The sequence below is a fragment of the Pimephales promelas genome, chromosome 24 (assembly GCF_988280905.1).
Source record: "Pimephales promelas chromosome 24, fPimPro1.hap1.1, whole genome shotgun sequence".
In the NCBI taxonomy this organism is placed as follows: domain Eukaryota; kingdom Metazoa; phylum Chordata; class Actinopteri; order Cypriniformes; family Leuciscidae; genus Pimephales; species Pimephales promelas.
Genome location: NC_142792.1, coordinates 11,234,384 through 11,258,068, shown reverse-complemented (window position 1 = coordinate 11,258,068; position 23,685 = coordinate 11,234,384). Strand labels below are relative to the sequence as shown.

The 23,685-nt window shown below is 39.1% G+C and overlaps 3 protein-coding genes and 1 long non-coding RNA gene across 5 annotated transcripts in view; 2 read left to right on the top strand and 2 right to left on the bottom strand.

The window, feature by feature from the left end:
* Positions 1–108: 108 nt before the first annotated feature.
* golgb1 (golgin B1) lies at positions 109–19,431 on the bottom strand. 2 transcript variants are annotated; one of them, XM_039668215.2, is made up of 20 exons: positions 19,301–19,431; positions 18,227–18,314; positions 17,518–17,691; positions 17,288–17,410; positions 16,923–17,078; positions 16,613–16,732; positions 14,851–14,964; positions 13,085–14,465; positions 12,873–12,955; positions 10,738–10,807; positions 5,325–10,413; positions 4,562–4,985; positions 4,214–4,447; positions 3,293–4,120; positions 3,009–3,193; positions 2,699–2,852; positions 2,385–2,470; positions 1,724–1,795; positions 1,493–1,583; positions 109–1,340 (listed from the first exon to the last, which is right to left on the bottom strand). In XM_039668215.2, the coding sequence occupies exons 2-20, from the start codon at positions 18,305–18,307 to the stop codon at positions 1,203–1,205; spliced, it is 9,603 nt and encodes a 3,200-aa protein (XP_039524149.2). In that variant the 5' UTR covers positions 18,308–18,314; positions 19,301–19,431; the 3' UTR covers positions 109–1,202. The 2 variants fall into 2 exon arrangements, with proteins under 2 accessions (XP_039524149.2, XP_039524150.2); XM_039668216.2 differs by having other exon boundaries at positions 17,518–17,688.
* On the top strand, positions 18,799–22,869 carry LOC148965176 (uncharacterized). The gene is made up of 2 exons (XR_016149718.1): positions 18,799–19,099; positions 19,358–22,869. It is a non-coding gene; the product is annotated as an uncharacterized LOC148965176 (long non-coding RNA).
* orc5 (origin recognition complex, subunit 5) overlaps positions 22,788–23,685 on the bottom strand; it is a 14,200-nt gene continuing 13,302 nt past the window's right edge. The window contains exon 18 of the mRNA XM_039668227.2: positions 22,788–23,415. The gene's annotated coding sequence lies outside the window, so the exon portion shown is untranslated. The remainder of the gene's footprint in view (positions 23,416–23,685) is intronic.
* The window catches only part of guca1aa (guanylate cyclase activator 1Aa), a 4,874-nt gene continuing 4,438 nt past the window's right edge, over positions 23,250–23,685 (top strand). Inside the window, exon 1 of the mRNA XM_039668233.2 lies at positions 23,250–23,455. Coding sequence (XP_039524167.1) covers positions 23,258–23,455 — 198 coding nt within the window. The 5' untranslated portion in view covers positions 23,250–23,257. The remainder of the gene's footprint in view (positions 23,456–23,685) is intronic.

The following is a 23,685-nucleotide window of genomic DNA, read 5'->3' as shown; positions in this document are numbered from 1 at the left end:
GGTCAGATCCGATCCAACACAAATTGTGCAGGACGAGTGAATAATTTCGGCTTTGATAAGGTTTACTGTACAATCTGCTGTACAAGAACAGCGCCAACACACACAGTGTGTTTGTCTTCACATAAATAGACTTTATTTCCAAAAAATAGCCCCTACAACAGGGTAGCAGGAGGGAAAGAAAGGGTCATTTACAGAGATTTTACAGATTAAACACTTATTGGGCTGTGCTTAAAATCTCACTGTAAGAGACAACATTTTAACCATAATCTAATCCAGCCCAAACAGATCTGAGTGACAGAAGAATAGTGAGAATAGGAAGTCTGGCTCTGGCTCAGAAAACCCGATTACTCTAAACATGAATGACTTGAAGCTTGATGAAGCCAACTTGACCTGAAACACAATCAAAACATCTAAAGAAATAGGTAATTAAACAATCCAAGATTAAGGCATTTTATTTATGCCTTTAAGGGTAAATAAAAGCAATAGTAGTCCAGGTGTAAAGACCATGATGTGTAGTGTGTTAAAGAAAATAAACAACAACCAAACCGAAAAAAAAAAAAATAAAACATATAAATGACAGTATTGCACCAAGCTGTCAAACTTATCTGCCATGAAAGAGAATGTCAGCAAACTAGGACGTTTCTAGTCGACATGTACAGTAACTGTATCAGCTTTGTCGTTACATTACATTTGAATGCACTGACTTTATGTAGAAATGACGAGATATCAAGAAAACTAATTATAGGAAGTTGGAATGTGGTCAAAATAAGTCTTTTATGTCTACCTTTATGCAATTTCAGACAATGTGAAACCCTGTTTGACAGAAGAAAAAAAAAAAACGGATACTATACCATGTCAACTTCATCTACATTTTACAAATGATGCATAAACATTCCTTCATTAATGATGGCGTCCTTAAAAGGGTAAAACAAGGTTCTTGAGGAAGTGCAGGTAGTGCTCTAGTGTTACTAGCCTTGACAAGTCCCATTAAAACTGGGTGGAAATTATTTTTGTCAGAGCGCTCCGATAAAAATAGAGAGAACAAAACAAACAGAATCAGATGCAACTTTGGTGTAATAAAAAAGCAAGGAAAAATGTTTACAGACAAATGTAAATGAGTTAATCCTGCCCATTTGTTTTGTTTAGTATAAGTGAATGAATATGTAACTGTCTTCCGCTCAGTAAAGCCTGATGAGTCTCTCTCACAGATATCCTCCCATGCATAGCAGCAAGAGTACGTGAACAGTCAGCAGGTAGAGTGACGCCAGCAGAGGGGTGCGCTGACGAGAGCAGAAGGCAACTCGCAGCATCCGCAGCAGCCCAGGTCCACCACTACGAGTCTGAGATGAAGAAAATAAACTTAAAATATAAACGGTATCCCTCTCTCTCTACACACACACACACACACACACACACACACACACACACACATAAACATCTCCATGGCATGTTTATACCAAATGGTGAGGAATTGCATTGAGGTTTTGTTTACCCGTGTAACAGCACCCTCTGGTGGCTCAATAAGAACAGCTGTCTCTGACGTCATGGCTTCAGATGCTGTCTGCCACTCCCCCTGTGTGTAGCTGTAAATTATGAAGGATATTGACATATGTTAGTTTTCAAATTATTTCATTAATACATTTCACATAAAGGCAGTCTGCAGCAATAATGCCCAGAGTCAGGTCAAGTGAGAGTTAATCTTAATCTGAGATACGCGTCAAACCGTTTGAGACGATCCTGTGCAGCGATGAGCTCCTCCTCTACTCTGAGTCTCTGTTCTGACTCCTCATCCAGCCTGACAGAAACACACAGATAGAATTGAAGAGTTACTATACAGCACTGTTAAGGGGGGAAATTAAAGTTAACACATGGAAAGTCTTTGAAAGAGTCGTGAGAGACCCATGTAACCTATGATTTATAGTTTAATAACCTAAACAAATAATCAGGAAGTATCTCTAGACTATATCTCAAGTAATTTATTGTTGATAATTGGTCACCATGTATTTGAGAGAACAGGAAACAGTACTGGGTAGATTATTTACAAATTGCTGCACAATACTGATTCCAAATTACACGAGAAAAAAATATTTAGTAGCAAAATCCATTACATTAAACATTTTAGGTAATATAATCCGACTACTTTTGCATTACTTTTGACCTACTTTAAATAGAATAGCCATTGATTTTAAAAACAAAAATAAGTCTAATAGAAAAAAAAAAAATCAGAGAGAAAAAAAAATTACATATCACATGCTTTCATCCTTTCAAATACAGTATGAAGTATTATCTACAACTGCTAATAATGTAGTTTGTGGTGTTAAAGAGGTTGACAAAATGCAACTGTAGATCAGTATAATTAATAAGACTTAACATAGAAGCAGTACCTTCTCTGGAGTTCAATGAACTCTGCTTTATACCCCTCGTTGTGCTCTAGAGGACCACCAGGTGCAGCATCTACTGCAAGGCTTCCCTAAAAGTAAAAGAAATCAACATTGGATGCTTTAAACTAAAGACAATGAAAGAGATCAAGGACTTCAAAGATCTATGCTTCCAAAGCGTATTACAGAACAACAAGACTAGAATTTATAAACGTCTCTAGCTACAAGAAAAGAGGCTGATGAATTGACTGAAAATAGAACATTTCTAGGTTTCTGGCTTCCAATATCTCATTCTTGAAAAGGAGACTGTAGCTTTTTACCTGTCTTTGTGTGAGCTCATGCTGTAATTTTGATGCACGTGCTTCCTCCAGCATGGCATTAAGCTGGCGAACCTGTTGGTCCCTGTCTGAGAGGGTGGCCAGGGTCTGCTGCTTCAAGAGCTCGGCCTGGCCCTGCCAGTCCGTCATCTCAAACCTACACATGTAAACAAAAAAATTAAGAAATTGTAAGAGAAACGGGATTTTTCACTTTTGGAGGGACAGAAATTCTGGTCAAAGAATGCAAACATTTCTGGCAAAGACTACCACCAAAACAGAATGGATGAGGGCATGTCAAACCAATCAATCTTACCTGAGCATTTCCAGTTCTTTCTTATCTCTGTCCATCTCGGCATCTCTATCCCTCAGCTCTGCCATGATTTTTTCCTCTCGTTCCTCTGCCTTTCTTCTTTCTTCCTCTAAAGCCTGAGTGAGCCTGGATAGTTCACCAGATCCAAGTCGATCCAATTCAGACCGCTGCAACTGCAGCTGTTCCAACTGAGGAGCCATGAGGGATGCAAGTAATAGGTTGCAAACATTATTAAAGGTGGCAAGATGCAATATTTCCAATAAATTTTTAGGTAATCCATTACATACCATTCTTTCCCTGTCATTTTGCAATGCTGCTAGAGCATTTTTTAGGCTCCACACTTCTCCTTTGGAGACACTAGAGGGAGAAGCTGGGTGAACCGTCCGGTTTATGTCATCTAAACGGAGACGCAGTTCTTTGGCCTCACTGACAGCTTGATCTCTTGAGACCTGCAGAGAGGCCATGGCTTGACCAAAAGACTGGTTCTGAGCTCGAAGCTGACATGCTGCTTCCCTTTCCTCAAGAAGCTGTTGCTCCATCATCAACAGGTCTCGTGCCAACTCCGCCACCCTCTCCTCTGCTGTTTCAGCTTCGGTTCGCAGAACGCCGCCTTCCCACCGCAGCTCTTTCAACTCTTTGCTGTGGAGCGCCTGGTTCTCCTTCTCCAATTCCAAGGTCTCCTCCAAGGTGGTGATGCGTTTTCTAGCAGCTTTGAGTTGTTCCCTGAGCTTCTCTACCTCAGCGCCGGGTGCATCTTGCCTATCGACTCGAACATTTCCTTCGCTGGCCTGGATTAAGTTCTCCTGCTCCAATGCAGGTACCTTCCCTTGTGCAACGTCCTTTTCAAGAGCCAGAATATGGCTCTCAAGACCTTCTTTCTCTCTCTCCAGGAAACTGATGCGCTCTACTTGGGCAGCAAGAATCTGCTTGTGCTGGGATTCCTTCATAGCAAGAACCTGGTTCAGGTCATTTCTGTAACCATGAAGCTGGGCAGCCAGCTTGGCATTCTCAGCATTGAGGTCATCCCGCTGTGACAAAAAGGCTCGAAGCTCCTCCTTTAATCCATTGTTTTCACCGGCAGCCTCCTGGATAAGACTGTCCTTCTCCATCATTACCTGAGAGAACATTTTTTAAATAATTAATTAAGCAAATGAGGCTATGCGATTGAAATTTCAACGCAATAGTCAAATTATTCAGAGTAGCATTACCTGGAGGTGTCTTTCCTCTAGCTGCTTGTATTGGCTGAGTACTCTGTCTCTGTCATCCTGCAAGGAGCCCATAGCCTTGGTGAAGGACTCCAGTTGCGCTCTGCTCTGAAAGGTCTCCTCCTCAGCCTTACGGAGCCTCTCTTCTAAACCTCGTAGCTCTTCTCTCCTCTCCTCCAGCTCTTTTTCTGCCATCTCAGCCCTTCCATCTGCATCCTTTCTAGCCTCATCTACAGCCTAAAAGAAAGGGAAGCCTACTGTATTATTATTTAGCATTAAATTACTAATAATGAGATGAATGAATATACATCGATTCATTTCAGAAACTATGGTATTATTCAGTATAAGTACCTGAGTCACAGCTTGCTCCTTCTCACCAAGGAGCTCCATTTCCCTTTTCTCCTTCTCACTTAATGCAGCCTGAAGAGTTTCAGTAAGGTTCTTTGAAGATCCCAGGTCTGTCTCCAGTTGCTCAAGCCTCAAGTATAGTCTCCTTTCCTCTGTCTCCCTTTCCTTGATCACTGCACGTGCCTCATTAGCATCACCCTGAAGCTTATACACTGCTTCTTCTAGGTTTTTAGTGCGGTGCCTTAGACCCTCTGCCTCTGTCTCCAGGGTAGTCAGTTGGGTGCGAGTTTGGGTCAGGTTGGTCTCTACCAGAGTGAGCTTCTGCTGCAGATCTACTTTTTCTTTCTCAAGAGCTGCAAGGCTTTCATTATGTTTCTTTTCCACCTCAGACAGCTCAAGTTGTAGGTTCTCTTCTGCCTTTTGCATTCTGCAGACATACATTTTATTTATTATTTAAAATTTACAGTAAAAGTATCATTTTTACTTTAAAATTATAGGGGGTGGCAGGGGTGGTGATGGCGCAGTGGATAAGACACATGTCTTTGATGTGAGAGACGAGACCTAGGTTCGAATCCACTGTGAGACACCAATGTGTCCCTGAGCAAGACACTTAACCCCTAGTTGCTCCAGAGGCATGCGACCTCTGACATAAATAGCAATTGTAAGTCACTTTGAATAAAAGCGTCAGCTAAATGAATAAATGTAAATAATTAGCAGATGTTAACAGAACCTGATTTAAAATAGCAAAAAACAAAACAAAACAAACCTTTCCAATAAACTCTGGAGCTCCTCTTTTAGGGTGGTCTCCTTCTGGAGTTTCTCAGCTAGTTCTTTAGCACGAGTCTCCGCCTCCCGAACATCAGCCTCCTTTTCCTGTAGTTCGCTGTGAAAACGGCTCTCCCATTGCTTGGCCTCATCTAGCACTCGATCACGATCATCCTGCAGGGACGACATGGAGCGCGAAAAGGCTGCTAACCCAGCCAGAGCTTTATCCAGACGGGCTTGCAATTCCTGGGCATGCTTGTCTGTGGCCTCAGCAATACTCCTTGCCTCCAAGGTAGCCTCTTCCACCCTCTCCCGCTCCCTGTAAGACTTTTCTAGTCTTAATTCCATCTGTTTAAGCTCGGCTCCAAGACGATACCTGACTTCATCCAGGGTACGCTCTGCATCGGCCTTCAACTCAACCTCTTTGCATTGTACCATTTGTTCTGCAGCTAGCTTGTTTGCTTGGGCCTGCTTTGCTTCTTCCATTGCCATGTCCAGCTTCACTTTACATGTTGAAAGTTCAGATGCAATACTTGTTCTGTCTTGCATGTTCTTTGCAATTTCCAAGCGCGCTGCCTCAAGTTCTGCACTCAGCTCGTCTCTACCCAACAGCAATGACTTAACTTCTTTACCCTGTTCACTTATTCTTTCCTGGTACTCAATGCAGTCTCTCTGTAGCTGACGGACTTCAAGTTGCTTTTCCCTCAGCAGTTCCTCAAGCTGACGTGTTCTGCTTTGACTACCTTCTTTAAACCTCTGTGCAGATTTCAACTTCTGCTCCAGCTCTCTTTGTTTGCCTGCCTCAGCCTCTGCCTCTGCTCTTTCTCGTTGGACCTGTCTCATGTCCTCCTCCATCCTGGCTGCCCGGTCCTTCTCACTTGCCACCTCAGCTTCCAGCTCAGCCCGCTCTCTTTCCAGTTTCTCCAATTCCCTCTGCATGTCTGTAAGACGATCACGACTGTCAGATGCCTCTTGCTGGTAGCCTGCAATGCTGCCATTGAGCTGAGCCAGCTGGTTCATCAACCGCTCCTCCAAGTCATCTCTTTCAGCCTCTAGGCTAGTGCGGAGTTCTTGTAGTTGAGTCTCTTTCTTAGAGATCTCTACATTGTGGAGTCTCTCTCTTTCTAAAGTCTCCTGAAGCTGCTGGTTGAGGGAATCCAGCTGTGCATTAAACATGGATTCTTGCTTGTTTCTGGATTCTATTTGATCCTCAAGAGCAGCTTCAAGATCCCTTATCTTACTCTCTGCTGTCTGGAGAGAGGTCTCCAGCTCCTTGAGCATCTCCTCTGTTTGAGCATTCATCTTTCCTTGCAATTCTGTGACGTCTTGTTCAAGTGAAGTATTAATGGATTCCACTGGCTTAGTGAGATCAGACTCTAGGGAAATGTAATCATTCTGGTTCTCTTGGGTTTCAATTAAATCAGGACTTCTCTGCTGTGTGACAACTTTAACTTCTTTAAAAGTCTCCAAGGAGACCAGAGTTTCACTGCCCTTTGTGTCAATTTCCTCAGCCAAACGCCTTCTCAATTCCTCAGCTTCACGGTCCAAAGAGTTTTTATCATCCATAGCAATATTATAATTTGTTTTCAAGGTCTCAAACTCTTGTTTGACTCTCTCAAGCTCTTGTTTCAGCGCAGTTTCTGTATGTGTGGCCAATTTCTTCTCTTCCTGCTCCCTGAGCCTTTCATTATCCTCCTCTAGATCCATAATCTTTTGATGTTTGACCTTGGCAAATTTTCTCATTTTTTCTTTTACAACATCCACCTCCTTCATAGCTTCTTCAGCTAACCTCTCCGCCTCTTGTCTGGCTACCTCATGGGCTCGTGACTTGGCTGCTAACTCCTGCCTCTCCTGTCGAGCAGCTTCAAGCACTCGTCTCACTCGTTCAGCCTCATCACTCACATTTTCATAGGACTTGAGGAGAGATTCATACTCTTCTTTCATGCTTTGCACCTTTTCTTCCAGCTGCCTGCACACTTGTTCGGATTCCTCTTTGGCATTCTCAGCTTGTCGTTTGCACGCATCCTTCTCATTCAAAACACCCTCCATAGCAAGTTTAAGGCTCTCACAGGATGCATTCAGACTCTGGTTTTCCAACAAAGTTCGATCCACCTCCTCAATTAACTTCATCCTTTCTTCTTTTGACTTGTTTAGCTCCACCTCTATTAACTCCAGCTTCTGTTGTAGCTCTAATCTGATCTTCTCACCGGCAGCCTTTTCCTCCTTCAACGCCTGTCTCTCTTTGATTGCCTCCTTGCGTGATACAAGAGCAGCCTGAAGTTTACGTTGAAGCTGTTGGAGTTTGGCACTATTATCCTTCTCTTCTTCCTCACGTTGTGGCATTTCGGCTTCCAGTTTTTTAACCCTATCTTGCTCAGCTTTAAACCCTTCTTGTAATGAAGCAATCTGCTGATCTTTCGCCAGTACCGTTTCCTGCATCTTAAGTAGAAGTGAACTTTGTTCACTAAACTGTTGGCTTAAATCAACAATCTCATCATTCTTGTTTTTAAGAAAGTGTTTAAATTCTTCCACTTCTGACTGAAGTGCTTTGATTAAGGACTCCGTATCTGAGGAGCTTCTTTTAGCTGCTTCCCATGCCTCATCCACCTCCGCTTTTAACTTCTCTGCATGTGCTTCGGCTCTCTGACATTTCTCCCTAAGAGCCTCTATTTCCTTGGTGAGAGCATCAATCTGCCTATCCTTTTCTCTCAAGTCTTCAAGTTCTTGGGAAAGTTCTTTGAATTTGCGATCTGTAAGTGATTGAGAGGATTGGCTCTCTTGTAGACGCACCTCTAATTCTGCACGTGCAGCCTGCTCAACTCTTAATTCCTCTTGGAGAGCATTTATAATGTCTTCATTATCTTTTATCATGGGCTGCTGAGATTGCTCAGCAAGTTTGTTATGTTGTTGTGTCTCAGTCTCAGCTGAAGCAAAATCCACCCAGTCCTCCTGAACCCAATCGTTTGTCTCTGGTTTCTCTAGATTCTGTGCAGTAGACTCAACATTACCATCCACATTCACACTCACCACTTTATCAGCAGCATCATTTGATTCTAGAAGACCCTCTAGCTCCATAATGCGATTTAACAACCTAGTTTTCTCTCCCTCTTCAGTTTGGAGGCGTTCAAGAAGCTCACTGCATTCTTCTTTCTGCTGTTTCATCTGCTCAAGATGATGAAGATCTTTCTCTTGAGCTTTCAGAACACTGTCCTCATGAGCATCAGTAGCTTCCTGAAGCTTTTTATGCAATGTTTCAATGTCAGATTCCATGAACGCAACCTGAGAAAGAAGTCTATTTTTTTCATCAACTGCCTGTGACATTTGTTGTTCATTCATTTGTACATACTGCTTTGTCAAATGTTGTATTTCAGCATGCGACTCGGTCAATGCTTGATCTTGTTTACAGATTTTTTCTTCCAGACATGTCAAGGTCTCATCTTTCAAACTTAAGGTATCTCTGGTTTCTTGCAACAAAGCATCAAGTCTTTGTATTTCTAGCTCTTTTTCCTTAATTTCATTTTTAAACTGAAGAGTTACTCCCTCATTGTCATCTCTTTCCTTTTCTTCCGTGTTCTCAGCCTCCTTCTCGAAGTCTGCAACTTTTTTCATCAATTCTTTCCTCTGTATCAGAGCTGCCTGCAGCTTTCTTTTGACCTGTTCTCCGTCTTTCTTCATGGCAGCCATTTGAGTAACCAAGTCCTCTTTCTCATTTCGCAAAGCAACAATTTCCTCACTTTCTACTGTTTTATCCTCTAGAGTTTTCTGCTGGCTATCCCTGACACTCTCAAGTTCATATATTTGCTCTTTTAGCTTTTTGACTTCACTAGTTATTAAAAAATTTTCCTCTTCAGCCTGGAGTAGTTTGCCAGTCATGCTATCATTGATTTCCATCAACTCCTGGTCTTTCTGTGAAATACACTTTTGTAGGTCTTCCAGATCAGCCTTCTTGTCAATGAGAGCAGCCTTTGCCATGTCAGCTTCCTGAGAGACCTGCACTAACCTGCCCTCCATATCCAAGAGCTTTTGTTGCAGTTCGGAGGTAGCAAACTCTCTGTCCTCCAGTTGAGCAGCCAACATTCTAGCTTGACCTACTTGTTCAACAAGTCTTTGTTGGGCTTCATCAAGGCCTGCCTGTAAAACTTGCAGCTCCTCATCTTTAGAGCAAAACTCTTCCTTCAAGTTCTCAAAATGATTAGCAATACTTTGCTTATCTAATTTTTCTTGGTCAATCAATGCCTTAGCTTCAATCAGCTCTTTCTCATAGATGTTTGCCCTGGACTCAGCCTCATTTTTAGAAACTGTGAGTGACTTCAACGCTTCCTCCAGCTGGAAGACTTTATCCTGTGATTGTAAGGCTGAGTCTTTAAACTGCTGAACCTCTCCCAGAAGTTCACTGTATCTTTTCTGAATCTCTTCAGCTAATACCTGAGCAAAAGCCTGACCAGTGCTTGATTCTGTATTTAGCAGACTTCCCTCCTGTTGGCCAAGATGTACCTGTACAGTTTCATGGATAACTAAATGTGGCGATTCAATATCAACTATGCAGCTAGTTGATGCAACCTGCTCATCACAGGTCTCTTCCCAAGATTGCGTGGATAAGCGTAGTGTCGCAAAGTCCTGAACTTGGGGTGACCATTCTTGAGTCCCATCTTGGTTGACTGCTTCCAGAAGAGTCCAACTACTATGAGCCACCTCTGAATCACTGCTTGTCACCATCTCATCCGAGGAAGTACCCTTTGATTCTCCAGGAGAATCAGGTTGAGCTGCTATAAGCTCAGGGCTACTCTCATTGCTAGCAGAGACAGACAGAACAGAGGTGTCTACTGCTACAAGTGTTGTCTCTTCCTCTTGTGAGCCGTCAAGAACATTGGATAGAGCTGTAGAGCTGTCATGCAATTCAGCAATGTTGTCTCTGATTACACTGTCTGCACTTTCCTTCTCTGGGATATTCAGAGTTTGGCCTGTGGTGAGAGACAGTTTTTCTCTGAGAGTGAAAAGTTCTCTTTCTCTATCTGCAAGCGCATGCTCCAGAAACAGTATCCGATCAGTCTGGACTTCATTTTCTGAACTATGTCCATCTCCACTGTTATCTGAAACCGAAATTATAGAGACAAAGTGAAAATCATCAAATAACTTGAGCATGCTAAATGTTTGTTTAAACATTATATGTTTAAAAATATATGTTTAAAATGCATATTATTCAAGTATAAATTCTTAACTTCCTGTTTATGTTTTGTGAGGAAACCTGTCTTTCTGGTTGACCTAACTTATATCTAAACATTTTTAGTTTAGAAACCACAATGTTCTCTACTAGAGAGCAAGACAATTATGGAAGAAAATGGGATTGCTGTTACTAAAATAATCACTGCAGTTTAAAGTACATTCAGCTATACAAGGGTAAATATTAAACTTACCTTGGTGTGCCCTATCCAAATCCTTCACAGACAGGTCAGTCACATGACCACCTAATGAGTCACCAGTAACCTAGGAAAGACAAGCCTTTGTTACAACAAACAGTCTGATCACACTAATGCATGCTTATATTCAGAGTGCACTGGTCTGCTCAATTCCCACAGTAACTGCAGTTATTTGAACACCATAACGGACCATACCTTTATTAATACTTCATAACTATACCCTCTTATGTTGGGCCAGAAATAGGAATAGATGATGAAAGTCAGGAGGATTATAATATCTCTGGCCTGATAATCTGTTAGAGACACCGTCTAGGCGTTAATGTCACCTTGTGTCTGTTGCACCAGACGCAGATTGTGCTATATACATCCAAATGAGTTTGCTATAAGGAATGCCGACAACCACCGCTTGTTATCTGAGTATTAACAGTTGACTGATAAGATTATAATATTGAATTAAATAAAAATAAAATTGACGAGTGTCTGTGATACGGTTAAAAATTTAAAAAAAAAAAATAATAATAATAATCACGGGTTTATTTTAACATGCAAACAGCAGCATTCAGAACAGATCACACAGAACAACAGAACCTGGATTCACATCAAATAGTCACGTTCTTGCAGCATTTCTTACAGAGACAACAGAGAAAAACAGAATAAAATAATATAAATAAAAAACAAAATAGGCCCACACTAATTTTTTTTTAAACAAAAATAAGTCACAAATTTAGATGACAAAAAGAAAACACTGAATCTGTTTGAAGCTTTGAAAAAACTGCATTTTTTTTCCCCGTCAGACTACATTTTAAGTCATACAGTCAAATAAATATAGCAGGCCTATCCACACTTTGCCTGGTTTTTATTTTTTAAAAAGTAACATGTCTACATGATGTGGGGTTTGTCTGGCGCTTTCATTTGCTTGTGGATGTTTGCTTTGCAAGTGATATTGCATTGTACTTGTACTACTGCTGTATTTTAATACCATGTAGCATATTTTGCAAGTAACTTCGTCGTTCTTTCTGTTAAAATTTGTCCCACACAGTAGGCCTAGCCTACTTCTTTTCGCTCGCTTCATTTTGCTTGCTCAGCAAAATATGTCTGTGTAGGCATGTGGTTGTGTCGTGGGTTACCCCGTGAGTTTACAAATATAGGCTATAAAGTATTTTTTTACACGTGTAGCAAACAAACAAAAAAACAACTGTTAAACTGATAGTATTAACCCTAAAACAGTATTCTGGTCACATGTGGGAAAAATAGTTTTGATTTATTTAAAAAAAAATACTTCCCTTGATCTGAGCGGTACAAGACTTGGCTACTTTTCCTAAGTTTGCCTCCTGAGCACACACAATTTTTTTTTTGACTCAATTCTACAATGTTAAGTGGGCGAAAAAAACAAAAACAAAAAAAAACTCCTTAATCTTGTATTTGGGTCAAAAATGGGCACCCATAGAAATGAATGGGAAAAACTTAGCTCTAAGAACTTATTGGAATGATATTTTAATGTAGTTAAAAAAATAAATAAATAAATAAAACTAAATAGTAATTAATTTACATAGAAATAATTTACATAGAAAATATGGTACTTTTTGAAGTAAATAAATTCAAAAATACCCCCAAAATAAAACAAAACACCATAAATGGATAGACAAAACTTTATCGAAGACAGTGATATAACATTTATAATAAATAAAAATTAGGATCACACCTCCATCCTCTGTGCCCACATTTGTCCACAATTACAGGATTAAGGGCTATAAAGTAAATACAGTTTGAGGGCTACTCGGTCAAAATTTGTACTTTCGGTTAACGGTTAAACGGTCAATATGAGCATCCCTATTTGCTATAGCAGACACGTTGCCCTAGACAAGTGCATCTTATTCTCTAGAACATTGCATTAATAACTTTTCATGCTTGTTTTTGGCTGCAAATTCTAAGTATCATTCATGTCCATAGCTTAAATAATTCATGACAGATTTAATACCAAGAACCCCAGGTACTTATTTGAACACTTAAGAATGAGCAAAAGTAATAGTAAAGCTTGCTTTAGCTCTTACTAATTGCATTCAAAAGACAGTGTTTGCATTCAAAAAATGCACTGTTTAAAAAGCTTCAATGTATTTTTGCAATCCACCTACCTGAACAGTCAGAAGTTGTTGCTCCAGTTCCTGTATCCTAGCAACTGCTTCCTCTCCCTCAGCTTTGCTTTTATCAAGTTGACCTAGAGCATCAGGTGCATTAAGACATAATTACTTTTTGATCACAGTACAAACAACGTGCCCTATATTGTTCATTTGGTTGATAAAATGCACAAAAGCTGCTTTGAACTTTGTTCTCCTGAACTGTTTACCTTGCAGAGATTGTAGAGTAAGTGTGATCTGAGACATGCGTGCTTGACTCTCCTGCTGTTCATCTGTAATGTTGCTCAGCCGTGATTCTAGAGCAGGTAACACCTCTAAGAACTGTGCAGAGTCCGTAGGAATGGATAGTTCCACCTCTGCCTCCCCAGTAGTTATCAAAGAGCGAATTCCTCTCCAAAGTTTCTCCAGTGCATCCTTGGTTTGAAGTCCTGCTTTATGTTCCTCTTTACTGGCGTCTAGTGTCTCTCTCAATGACTCAAGCTCATTTTGCATCTGTGCTAAGTGATCTCTTTCACTCTGAGATTCTTCTTCCCTTGCCCTTTCTACTTCTTCAAGCTTCTCCTGAAGACGTTGAAGCTCTTCCATCCGACTTGCAAGCTCCACCTCCAGCTTCTTCGTCATTTCCTCTTTCTGTTTTTCTGTGACTTCCAGACAGGCTTGCAAATTGGCCAGCTCTGTCTCAAAGCTCGTCTGTCTCTCTTGCAATGTCTCCAGTTGTTCTCTCTTTTCAGCTGAAAGTTTTTCCCTCAGTTCATCCAACTCTGTGGTCTTTCTCATTAATTCAGCATTGAGAGCAATGATGTTCTGCTCTTTTTCACTCTCTGTTGTTTCTAATCTGGCTTCTAGAGATACTTTCATGTTGGCCAGCTCTGCCTCAAAGCTAGTCTCACTCTCTTTAAATTTCTCCAGTATTTGGTCATTCTCTCTTTCTTTAAATTCAAGCTTTGCTCTCATTTCATCCACATCCGCTGTCTTTTTCAGTAATTCAGTGTTGAGAGCACTAATGGCCTTGTCTCTTTCACTTTCTTGTGTTTCTAATCTCGCTTCTAAAGATACTTTCATGTTGGCCAGCTCTGCCTCAAAGCTAGTCTCTCTCTCTTTCAATTTCTCCACTATTTCTTCCTTTTCACTTTGCTCAGATTCAAGTTTTGTTCTTATTTCATCTAACTCTGTGGTCCTTTTCAGTAATTCAGCGTTGAGATGGGTAACGTTGACATTGAGTGCACTGATGCTGTGCTCTATCTCACTCTCTGATGTCTCCAATTTGGCTTCTAGACATACTTTCATTTTGGCCAGTTCTGCCTCAAAGTCAGTTTCTCTTTTTTTCAATTTCTCCAGCGTTTCTTCTTTCTCTCTTTCTTCAGATTCAAGTTTTGCTCTCATTTCATCCATCTCTGTTATCTTTTTCTGTAATTCATCGTTGAGAGAATTGACGGTCTGGTCTCTTTCACTCTCTGAAGCCTCTAGTCTGGCTCTAAGAGCCTGGAGTTCTTCCTCAGATCGCACGGTCCACTGCTGCCTCTCCTCTTCTCTCAGTCTCCGGGCTTCTGCCAACTCCAGCTCCATATGCCTGAACTGAGCAGTAAGAATCTGTACAAATTAAACATTCATAATGTTTGTAATCTTGCTTAAGGGTCAACAAATAATACAAACTGTGAAAGGAAATACTCCTATAATAGTTTTGAATGAACTGCTTCTTTAATCAGAGATTTTAGCCTAACCAACTGAGACCGCACAGCATGCAACAAGAAATTCTGTTGGTTACTTGGATTCTATTTTTGATCACACGGTGAAATCGAACATTCTCACTTTCCCGCAGTGAAATCGAACTGGTTTAAAATCACCAGCTGTACATAGCTGTATGTTGCTATAGGCAAATATCTCTTGTTAGACTGATGATCTGTAACACATTTCGCTTTCTGTAAAGACAATCAAATTTACAGAGCACAGGGTTTTAAATATGTGTTAGGCTGACCTGTTTCTGCTGGTCTGCACTGTTGAGTTCCTGCTGCAACATTTCTAGGACTTCTGAACGAGAACGCAAGGACTCCTCCAACTCCTCTATGCGCTGCTGGGATGCACGAAGAGCCTGTAAAATATTAAACAGGATTAAAGTCCAACACAGAAAGTGATATAGAGGTATACAGATACTTGTTGCAGGGTTTGATTTATCAGATATAAACAAATATTTAAAACATCAGTCTTAATCCGAGCTTGCTTTCTTAACTCCGGTCTGAAAATGTGAACAAAACATAACATGCCAAGAGTTGGATGCTGCTCACAGAAAGTGAAAATGTGAACACCTCATGCTATCCCAAAACAAAACAGCTAACAAATATGAAAACAGCAAGACAATGATGTCTTTAAATTGCTGCTCTTCTCTCTCTCTCTCTCTCTCTCTCTCTCTCTCTCTCTCTCTCTCTATATATATATATATATGTGTGTGTGTGTGTGTGTGTGTGTGTACACACACAAACACAATTACATACACAGTGCTGGTCAAGTTTTTTGCAAAAAGTACTTTATTGTATAATAAAAAGGGGCAACTCGTTGTTCCCAATGTGTTTTGGAGAAAAACATTTATTTCATAATGCGATTTCCCCCCCACTTTCAATTCTTTTACTTCAATAAAAGGTTTGATTTTTGCATTTTTTAAAAATAAAATATCAAAAGGATTAAGAACGCAGATTTATTTTTTAAAGCCATCTTTGATCATATTTACATCTTTGATCATAAAAAAAAAGTTAGTGAAAGGAAGAACTTAATCTTTAGATAACCAACTTCACAGTTTATATATATATATATATATATATATATATATATATATAAAATAAAAAAATATATATAATATCTTTATTTTTATATCAATAGTTTGTTTCTTGCCATTTTGGAAACCCTGTAACCAATACATTGGAAGAACAATTGGAAGAAGTCTTAATGAAGGTTACTTATAACTAGTATAAATAGTGTGACAGCATTATTATCATGAAATAATAAAATAGATTACAAATTTATAAAATTGAGCAATAAATGAATAAACCAAAAAATAAACCATAATAGGTCACAGGCTGTAAATGTATCCTAAATTAAAAGGTAGGGAGAGGCTAGCAATAACAAGCTAGTTTTGAAAGCATAAGTTCCCACCCTACCTTAAAAGCACTCTCTAAAGTTTTGCGTCCTTCAAAACAAATGAACGCACACAGCAGAGTTTGCAAAGCGCCACGAGACAAGAGACAGTGTTAAATGACCTCATGACTGTGTCTACAACGCGCTGATGACATGTGATGCCTGTGTAAGCAGGGTGTGAAGACGGAGGCATGGAAATACATACATGTTGACAGGCAGGTAAGGACCTCATATCATTGCATTTGGACCGAATGCAATGATTGGACGAACATTTTTTGGTCCTGAGACTTCCACAGAAGATACATGTACATGTTTTAATATTTGTGATTGGTTGTGAAGAGAGTTTTAACCAGTATAACAAAAAGTGTTTATAAAACAAATTGTCTACCCTACCTTTAAGCTATACCTCAGAAGGAGCTAGCTAGTTTGGGACCTAATGTTGGTTTGTAGTTACTGATAAAATTGTCTTTTAAAATAACTTTGGTATGGTTGAGCTTGACGAATGCAGTCAACACTATAATCTGTGTAGAGCCTAAGAAAAAGAAATATCAAAGAAAATGAAATATGAAAGAGGACCTTATTTATGGAAAGTGCCAAAACATGCGAAATACCTGCTGCAAGTCTGGGTCATTTGAGGTCTGCGTGAGACTGAGGAGTTCTTGCTCATGTTTAAGGATTTGATCTTGAAATCGAACATCTTTTTCTTTCACCACAGCCTGCAGGATTCGCACCTGGACAACATTTAAAAAGTAGATTTAGTATTTAACAGTGAAAGACTTAGATCAGACTATTAGAGAAATAAAACAGTACCTTCAAAAACCTAACCTTAACCATCATATGACACATTTCAAGATTTTAACTAAATAAAACTCAGCTTAAAGTTAAATGGTGCTTAAAGGAATAGTTTTGGGTGAAACACACCTGCTCTGCATGACCCTCCTCTCTCACACGCTGTTCAGCCTCCCAAAGCTGCTGTTGGAGCATCTTGTTGGATGACTCCGCCTGGGTGAGCTTTTCTTTCAGCTGCTGGAGTTCCTCCTCCACTCCTGGAGCCATTTGGAAAGAGCTCTCTGAATTCTGAACGAAAAAAATATATATTATTATTATAATGCTGCAGAAAAAACTAATGAATTTGGCTGTATTAAGATGAAGAATAATAAGTTCCACAATCATAATCATCATAATCATATTGGAATATATAGTCACATTAAATAATATAAGTTGGTCATAATAGTTAATCAGAATTAAAGTTGATCATAATTAAATAATATAAATGTCAACTTTACCTGACTGCTGTTCAAAGCTTCTTGTCCTTTCAGCTCAGAGATCTGTTTGTTTAGGGAGGCCATCTTAGCTTTGGCTTGCAGTTTCAGTTTAGTAAACTTGACTTCTGCCTGTTCTTTCTCCTCCTGTATGAGAAAAAAAAAAAAAAAAAAAAAGCTTTAGACCTGTTAATATTCATGGTCTAGTAGTTAGTGCCACTTGTTTCTTCCTTTCTCATTATGCAAGCCCACACCTTGAACTGTTTTTCAGTGTTGGCGAGCAGACTGTCCTTCTCTCGAATCAGCTCCTTCAGCTGAACAACCAGCTGCTCTGTCTGGGCCAGCCTCTCCAGGACCTCTTCTGAGGGTCCCGGGCCCTCCACGGACACTTCAGAACCAGGCTGGGGCTGAGGCACCAGCCCATCCTGCTCCAAAGACAACATTCGAAGTATAAAGCGGGTTCTCTAAATGGTTAGTTACATTAAAGTTGGTGTGAAATGGACCTTTTTCAACAAATTGCATGTTGTAGATCTTACAGTGAACAGTTCATTCGTGTATGCGTCTCATTTTTTTTTTCATTTTAACCTTGCGAAGAATCAAATGTCTGTCTCTAATTCTGTTTCATCACAACTTAATAACTTGTCCTAAAGTCAGCATGATATAAAAATTGACAAATCTTTTTTTTACGGAATATTACAGTATTTATTATAAATTATTTATCCATGCACTTCGTTATTATTATTCTTTTTTTAGATTCATATGCCCTCATAATCTTTAATCAAAATAATTTCCCCTCTCTCTTGCAGCGACTTATCTTCTCTGATGACGCATTTACCGGCATGAGGGCGGGACAACCAGTCACCAGTTTCATGCTGACTTTAAATTAGCACTTCTCTTTTTCATCCACTTATGCTTGTCTTATCCTTAGTGGTCCATAGCCACTGCATGATTTTGTGTCCTCACCTGTAAGTCTCCATCAGAGCGTTCCTCACCCGAGAGTTCCTGGAGGACCGAGGACACCCCTTGGGTCAGCCGGCTTAACATGGCTGATCTGCATGTAAAGATATGCAATGAAATGTTAGTTCACAACTCAAGTATTTTCTATCAAGCTATTTACTGAGTGAATTACTGAAACTGTTTTTAGCACGTTTAGCATGAGTAAAGACAAAGCCAGAATCAGATAACGACAGACAGACAGACTTTCAATTATTTATTGATTAATTTATTTAAAGGGACATTTAGCTCTCTAGATCCCATATGAGCCAACAACTAGCAATGATAGTTTGGCATTATTAATTTATAACACGCTTCTCTGTTGCATTACATCACATCAATAAATCAAATCCATATAGTGAACAAAGTAAACATTACAGTTTGGTTAGCCTATATATTAATGTCAAGTTGCATTTCTATAGATTTTGATTGGACACAGACTGAGCACATCCATAGACTGTAAGAAAAAAAAAAAAAAAACTCAAAATGCATATCATCATGAATAACTAACGTTAGATCACTTGATGAGGTCAAATCAGGATCCTTTAATGGTTACGCAATGTTTGTCCACTGTACTGACAGTAACCAAAGGAGGCGTGAACGGAATAACAACACTGTCTCTATCACCACTGTCTTTCCTGGTAACGAAATAATTAACCACCTTTGGCAGAGCCATATCGCGGAGAAAAACGAAGAGAACCGAAAAACGCCGAATCAAATATAACTGACTGCGGCTGCGTCGCTTTCATTTTGTCTACACAACAGCAAAGATTATTGAGCGACTCTTCTTCCTTGTGTTTCAAAACCGATTGATATCAGCATAAATGTTCGAGACACATAAAGGTATGACTTTTATGTTTCATAATGGTTATAAAACGGTATTGTTAAAGCCCAATGAGCGGCAGTAATGAGCGCAAGCTTTAGTGAGCTCGTGCTGGTGACTCGTAAACAACTGTAACGATATTTATAAATGTGTTTCTGTGCATGTCAGCGGACGAAAACGTTTAGATGCAGCTTCTTAATGTTATTAAGCATGAAACTAACCTGTGTAATCGGCGCAGGGAAGAGCTGCGTGGTTTATTTGATCAATTTCTTCTCCAGGATTTCAGAGCCACATCACCAAACATCCCGGAAACAGAAACCCAGCGCTGTGATTGGACCACGCATGGGAGTGTCTGAAAACAAGAAGTCACTCTGTGAGCCGCATAACTGTATGCCAAGGGACCGTCAATAAATATAAAACATAGAATCACAATTTAAGAGGACATGGTTTCCAAAAGATAATAGGAACCAACTACACATAGTATTAGTTTAGTTTTTGGAGTTGCATAATGGTTCAAAACAGAATGGGAGGACATGATTTAAAACTTAACATGATTATTAATTACGGAAAACAGTTAGGACGCAGTCTCCTTCTGTTGGCACACTACGCCGCAGTGTTTGTAAGCTTTGTATCTCGTTCTGTAAACTTTTTTGTGGAAGTGATCAAGTGGATGTCGATGATTGCCAGATGCACAGTAGGGGTATTTGAATCCATTCATAGGAGCCTACATTGGTTGACCAGAAGACGCAGTAGTAGGACGTCCATAGAAATGCTCTCCAGCAGCGACAGCAAGTCGGACTGATGAAGGACATATGAACTCAAAGGAGAACAATATCATGGAATGATAATACTTCATGAAGAAACAGATTTTACATGGATCTTATGGAGTTATAGACTCCAAGGAGAACAATATTATTGCATCAGTACATGCAGAAGTTTGTGTTTCTCTACTACTCTTTGACTTGTATGTTTCAAGTCTCATGTTTCTTTTCACTTCAACCGGCTCACTCAAAAGCAAAGAGGTTGAGTGGTTGAGGGAGAGTCCACCAGTGTGTTATAAGTTAACCACACCTAATAGACTGAAGGCTAAACTCAGCACCTGTTTTTCAAGTCTAGACCAGTATTTTACTGGAAGAAGCAATGCAAACATTTAGATAAGTACATCCTAACTCGTTTAGCCTCACAGTTAAAGGTGCTCTAAGCGATGTCACACGTTTTTTAGGCCCAAACATTTTTGTCACATACAGCAAACATCTCACTATCCGCTAGCTATGGAAGCTTGTTTCCGCCATTGAATAAAAAATATAATAAAGAATTGTGACTTTTTATCTTACAATTCTGACTTTTTTTCTCACAATTCTGACTTTTTTTCTCACAATTGCGAGTTTATATCTCACAATTCTGACTTTATTTCTCAGAATTGCGTGATATAAAGTCGCAATTGCGAGTTATAAAGTCAGAATTGTGTGTTATAAAGTCAGAATTGCGAGATATAAAGTCAGAATTGCGAGATATAAAGTCAGAATTGTGTGATATAAAGTCGCAATTCTGAGAAAAAAAGACAGAAGTGTGACTTTTTTTCTCACAATTGCGAGTTTACATCTCGCAATTCTGACTTTATAACACATAATTGCGAGTTTATATGTCGAAATTCTGACATCTTTTCTCAGAATTGTGAGATATAAACTCGCAATTGCGACTTATTAGGCCAATTTTTTTCCCCCATCAGAATAGTTTAAATCTCACAATTCTGACTTTATATCATGCAATTCTGACTTTATAACTCGCAATTGCGACTTTATATCACGCAATTCTGACTTTATAACTCGCTTTGCGACTTTATATCACGCAATTCTGACTTTATGTCTCGCAATTCTGACTTTATAACTCGCAATTGCGACTTTATATCACGCAATTCTGACTTTTTATCTCGCAATTCTGACTTTATAACTCGCAATTGCGACTTTATATCTCGCAATTCTGACTTTTTATCTCGCAATTGCGACTTTATATCACGCAATTCTGACTTTATATCTCGCAATTCTGACTTTATATCTCGCAATTCTGACTTTATAACTCGCAATTGCGACTTTATATCACGCAATTCTGACTTTTTATCTCGCAATTGTGAGAAAAAAGTCCGAATTGTGAGATAAAAAGTCGCAATTATTTATTTTATTTTTTTATTCAGTGGCGGAAACAAGCTTCCATAGCTAGCTGCCTGTTCCACTGTAAAAAAAAAAAAAAAAAAAAAACGCTGTCTATGCAGACAACCCAGGCTTCACACATTTTCTTCGACATTGCTTAGAGCACCTTTAATACTAAACAGTGTTGTTTTTGCCCCAATAAGTTCTTTATAAATCATCCACTGAATGCAGTTTAGCAGTGAGGGAGACAAATCATTTATATTAGCACATATGTGGCCGATTGGACATTATATGGTTTGAGCAAGTGTGTGCTCGTCAAAGAATAATCAAAAATATTTAGCAATCCTGAAACAAGTGGGATTTGTATCATCGGTAGCAGAGAAAACTCAGATAACTGTAGCAGGTTCAGAATTTTTTTAAAAGTTATTCAGCTCTAAAATATGTTTTAATGGGTTACATTCACATTTCAAGAGTTCTCAGAAGCAAGCAGTGCTTGATATACTATAGTTTTTGTTCATATTTTACATTATATAGCCTATATATAATTTAAAATTTTAGTTAACGCTGAGTGGAGGTTGTCATAGTTTGAGAAACTTCTGGACAGTGCTGGGTAGATTACTTACAAATTGTAAAATATTAGTCTGTTACTGATTCCAAATTACATTACAAAAATTATTTATCTTAGGTAATGTATTCTGATTACTTTCGACCTAACTCGTTTATAACACTGATTTGAATAGATATCTTGTACCATATTGAAACAAAAAGAGAAAGAAAATATATTCCGTTCTCTATCATCCGTGCAATGCCACAAACCTGGAAGACCTTCTTAATATATATAAGCAGTAGACTTTTATAGAAAGGAAAATTAAAAATATTACAAAGTAGTAGAATCAATTAATTGAATACTTTACTGCCAGTGTGAGAATTACATTATTTTAAAATGTAATACAATCTAATTACAAGTACTTACCATTTGGATTACATACCACATGTAATCAGTTTCTACCCAGCACTGCTTCTGGAGAATGGGAGACTACATAATACTACTAACATCAAAAAATAACAATATTGACTGTTAAAGTTTCCCTGTAATGAATAATATTTTTGAAAATAACAGATCTAGCAAGTTTTACATAGTTTGAGCTTGAGAAGAGATCCCAAATGTATTTTTAGGCTCAATATCTTGAGATCTCATTCCTGTTATAGACTATGAATTTTTAAATGGCATCAACTACTAATATTATTGTTGAATATATATATATATATATATATATAAATATATACTAATATGTTGTGTCTAATGTCACAATCAAATACTAACAAACTAAAAAATGTATTTCATGTGAAGAATGTTGAGGCTCATTGATTTTTGGCATTATACTATTTCTATATATTTTATTTTTGCACTATAATGTTCTCAAATGTATTCTTTGGAATCTTTAGCAAGACTAGGAATGTCAATATGTAATTATTGTAAAGGTTTTCTCATGTATGATTAAATTAAAAAAATCGACTGAAGCTTGTTACCATGGCAGTATATTACCTCAAAATTGTTAGATGGCTATTAATGTGGATTTATATGAATATATCATCATTTGACGATATCATTGACAATAAATTTGGAAACAACTTGCATAACACACTTTCCCGTCAGTTGTCTTTTCATTAGAAGTCCAGAAATGCTGATGCAGTTGCATCAGTTCACAGGCCGTCACATGGGAACGTTTTGTCAGCATGTCCCCAATCTCACATGCAATTACCAATGGACATCCCAGCCATGGTCATCCTTAAGCCTTGCATAAACAGTGAGCTGGATTAGTCAAAGTTAATATCAATAAGATGGAGTTGGTGGGGTGTGTCTGATCCCAGGCTGGTACAAAAGCCTCCTGAGGGTGCCCACCTCTTTCTTAGGTCCCAGTGTCGTGTGTCTGTGAGAAGCGAAACACTCGCCTGCACAGCAGACCAGTTGGGCGTCCAGCAGAGTAGCACCAGTCCAGCTCTCCAAACTAATCCGTTCTCAGTTTAGCGATGGGGAATACAACGGGCAGCACTGTGGACGACCTGCAGGCCGTTGAAATGCATCTGTGGTATAAGAAGTTCATGACCGAGTGTCCATCTGGTCAGCTCACGCTGCATGAGTTCAAACAGTTCTTCGGGCTCAGAGGTCTGGATCCAGAGGCCAATGCCTACATCGAGCAGATGTTCCGCACGTTTGACATGAACAAGGTGAGTGAAAGACAAGAAAACAAGATATAAAGTAACAGAGTGGATAGTACAATTGGTGACGGATGCCTTTAAAAGCTTTCTGCCAATAGTTCTTTCAAAGACAGGTTCAGTGTCTGTTTTGTAAAAGGTTGGATATAATATGCAGGTTTTGAGGCTCATTGAATTCTGTTACATCAGACAGATCAGAAACTATGTTTGCTAAGATCATGCCATATAGATTATATATATAT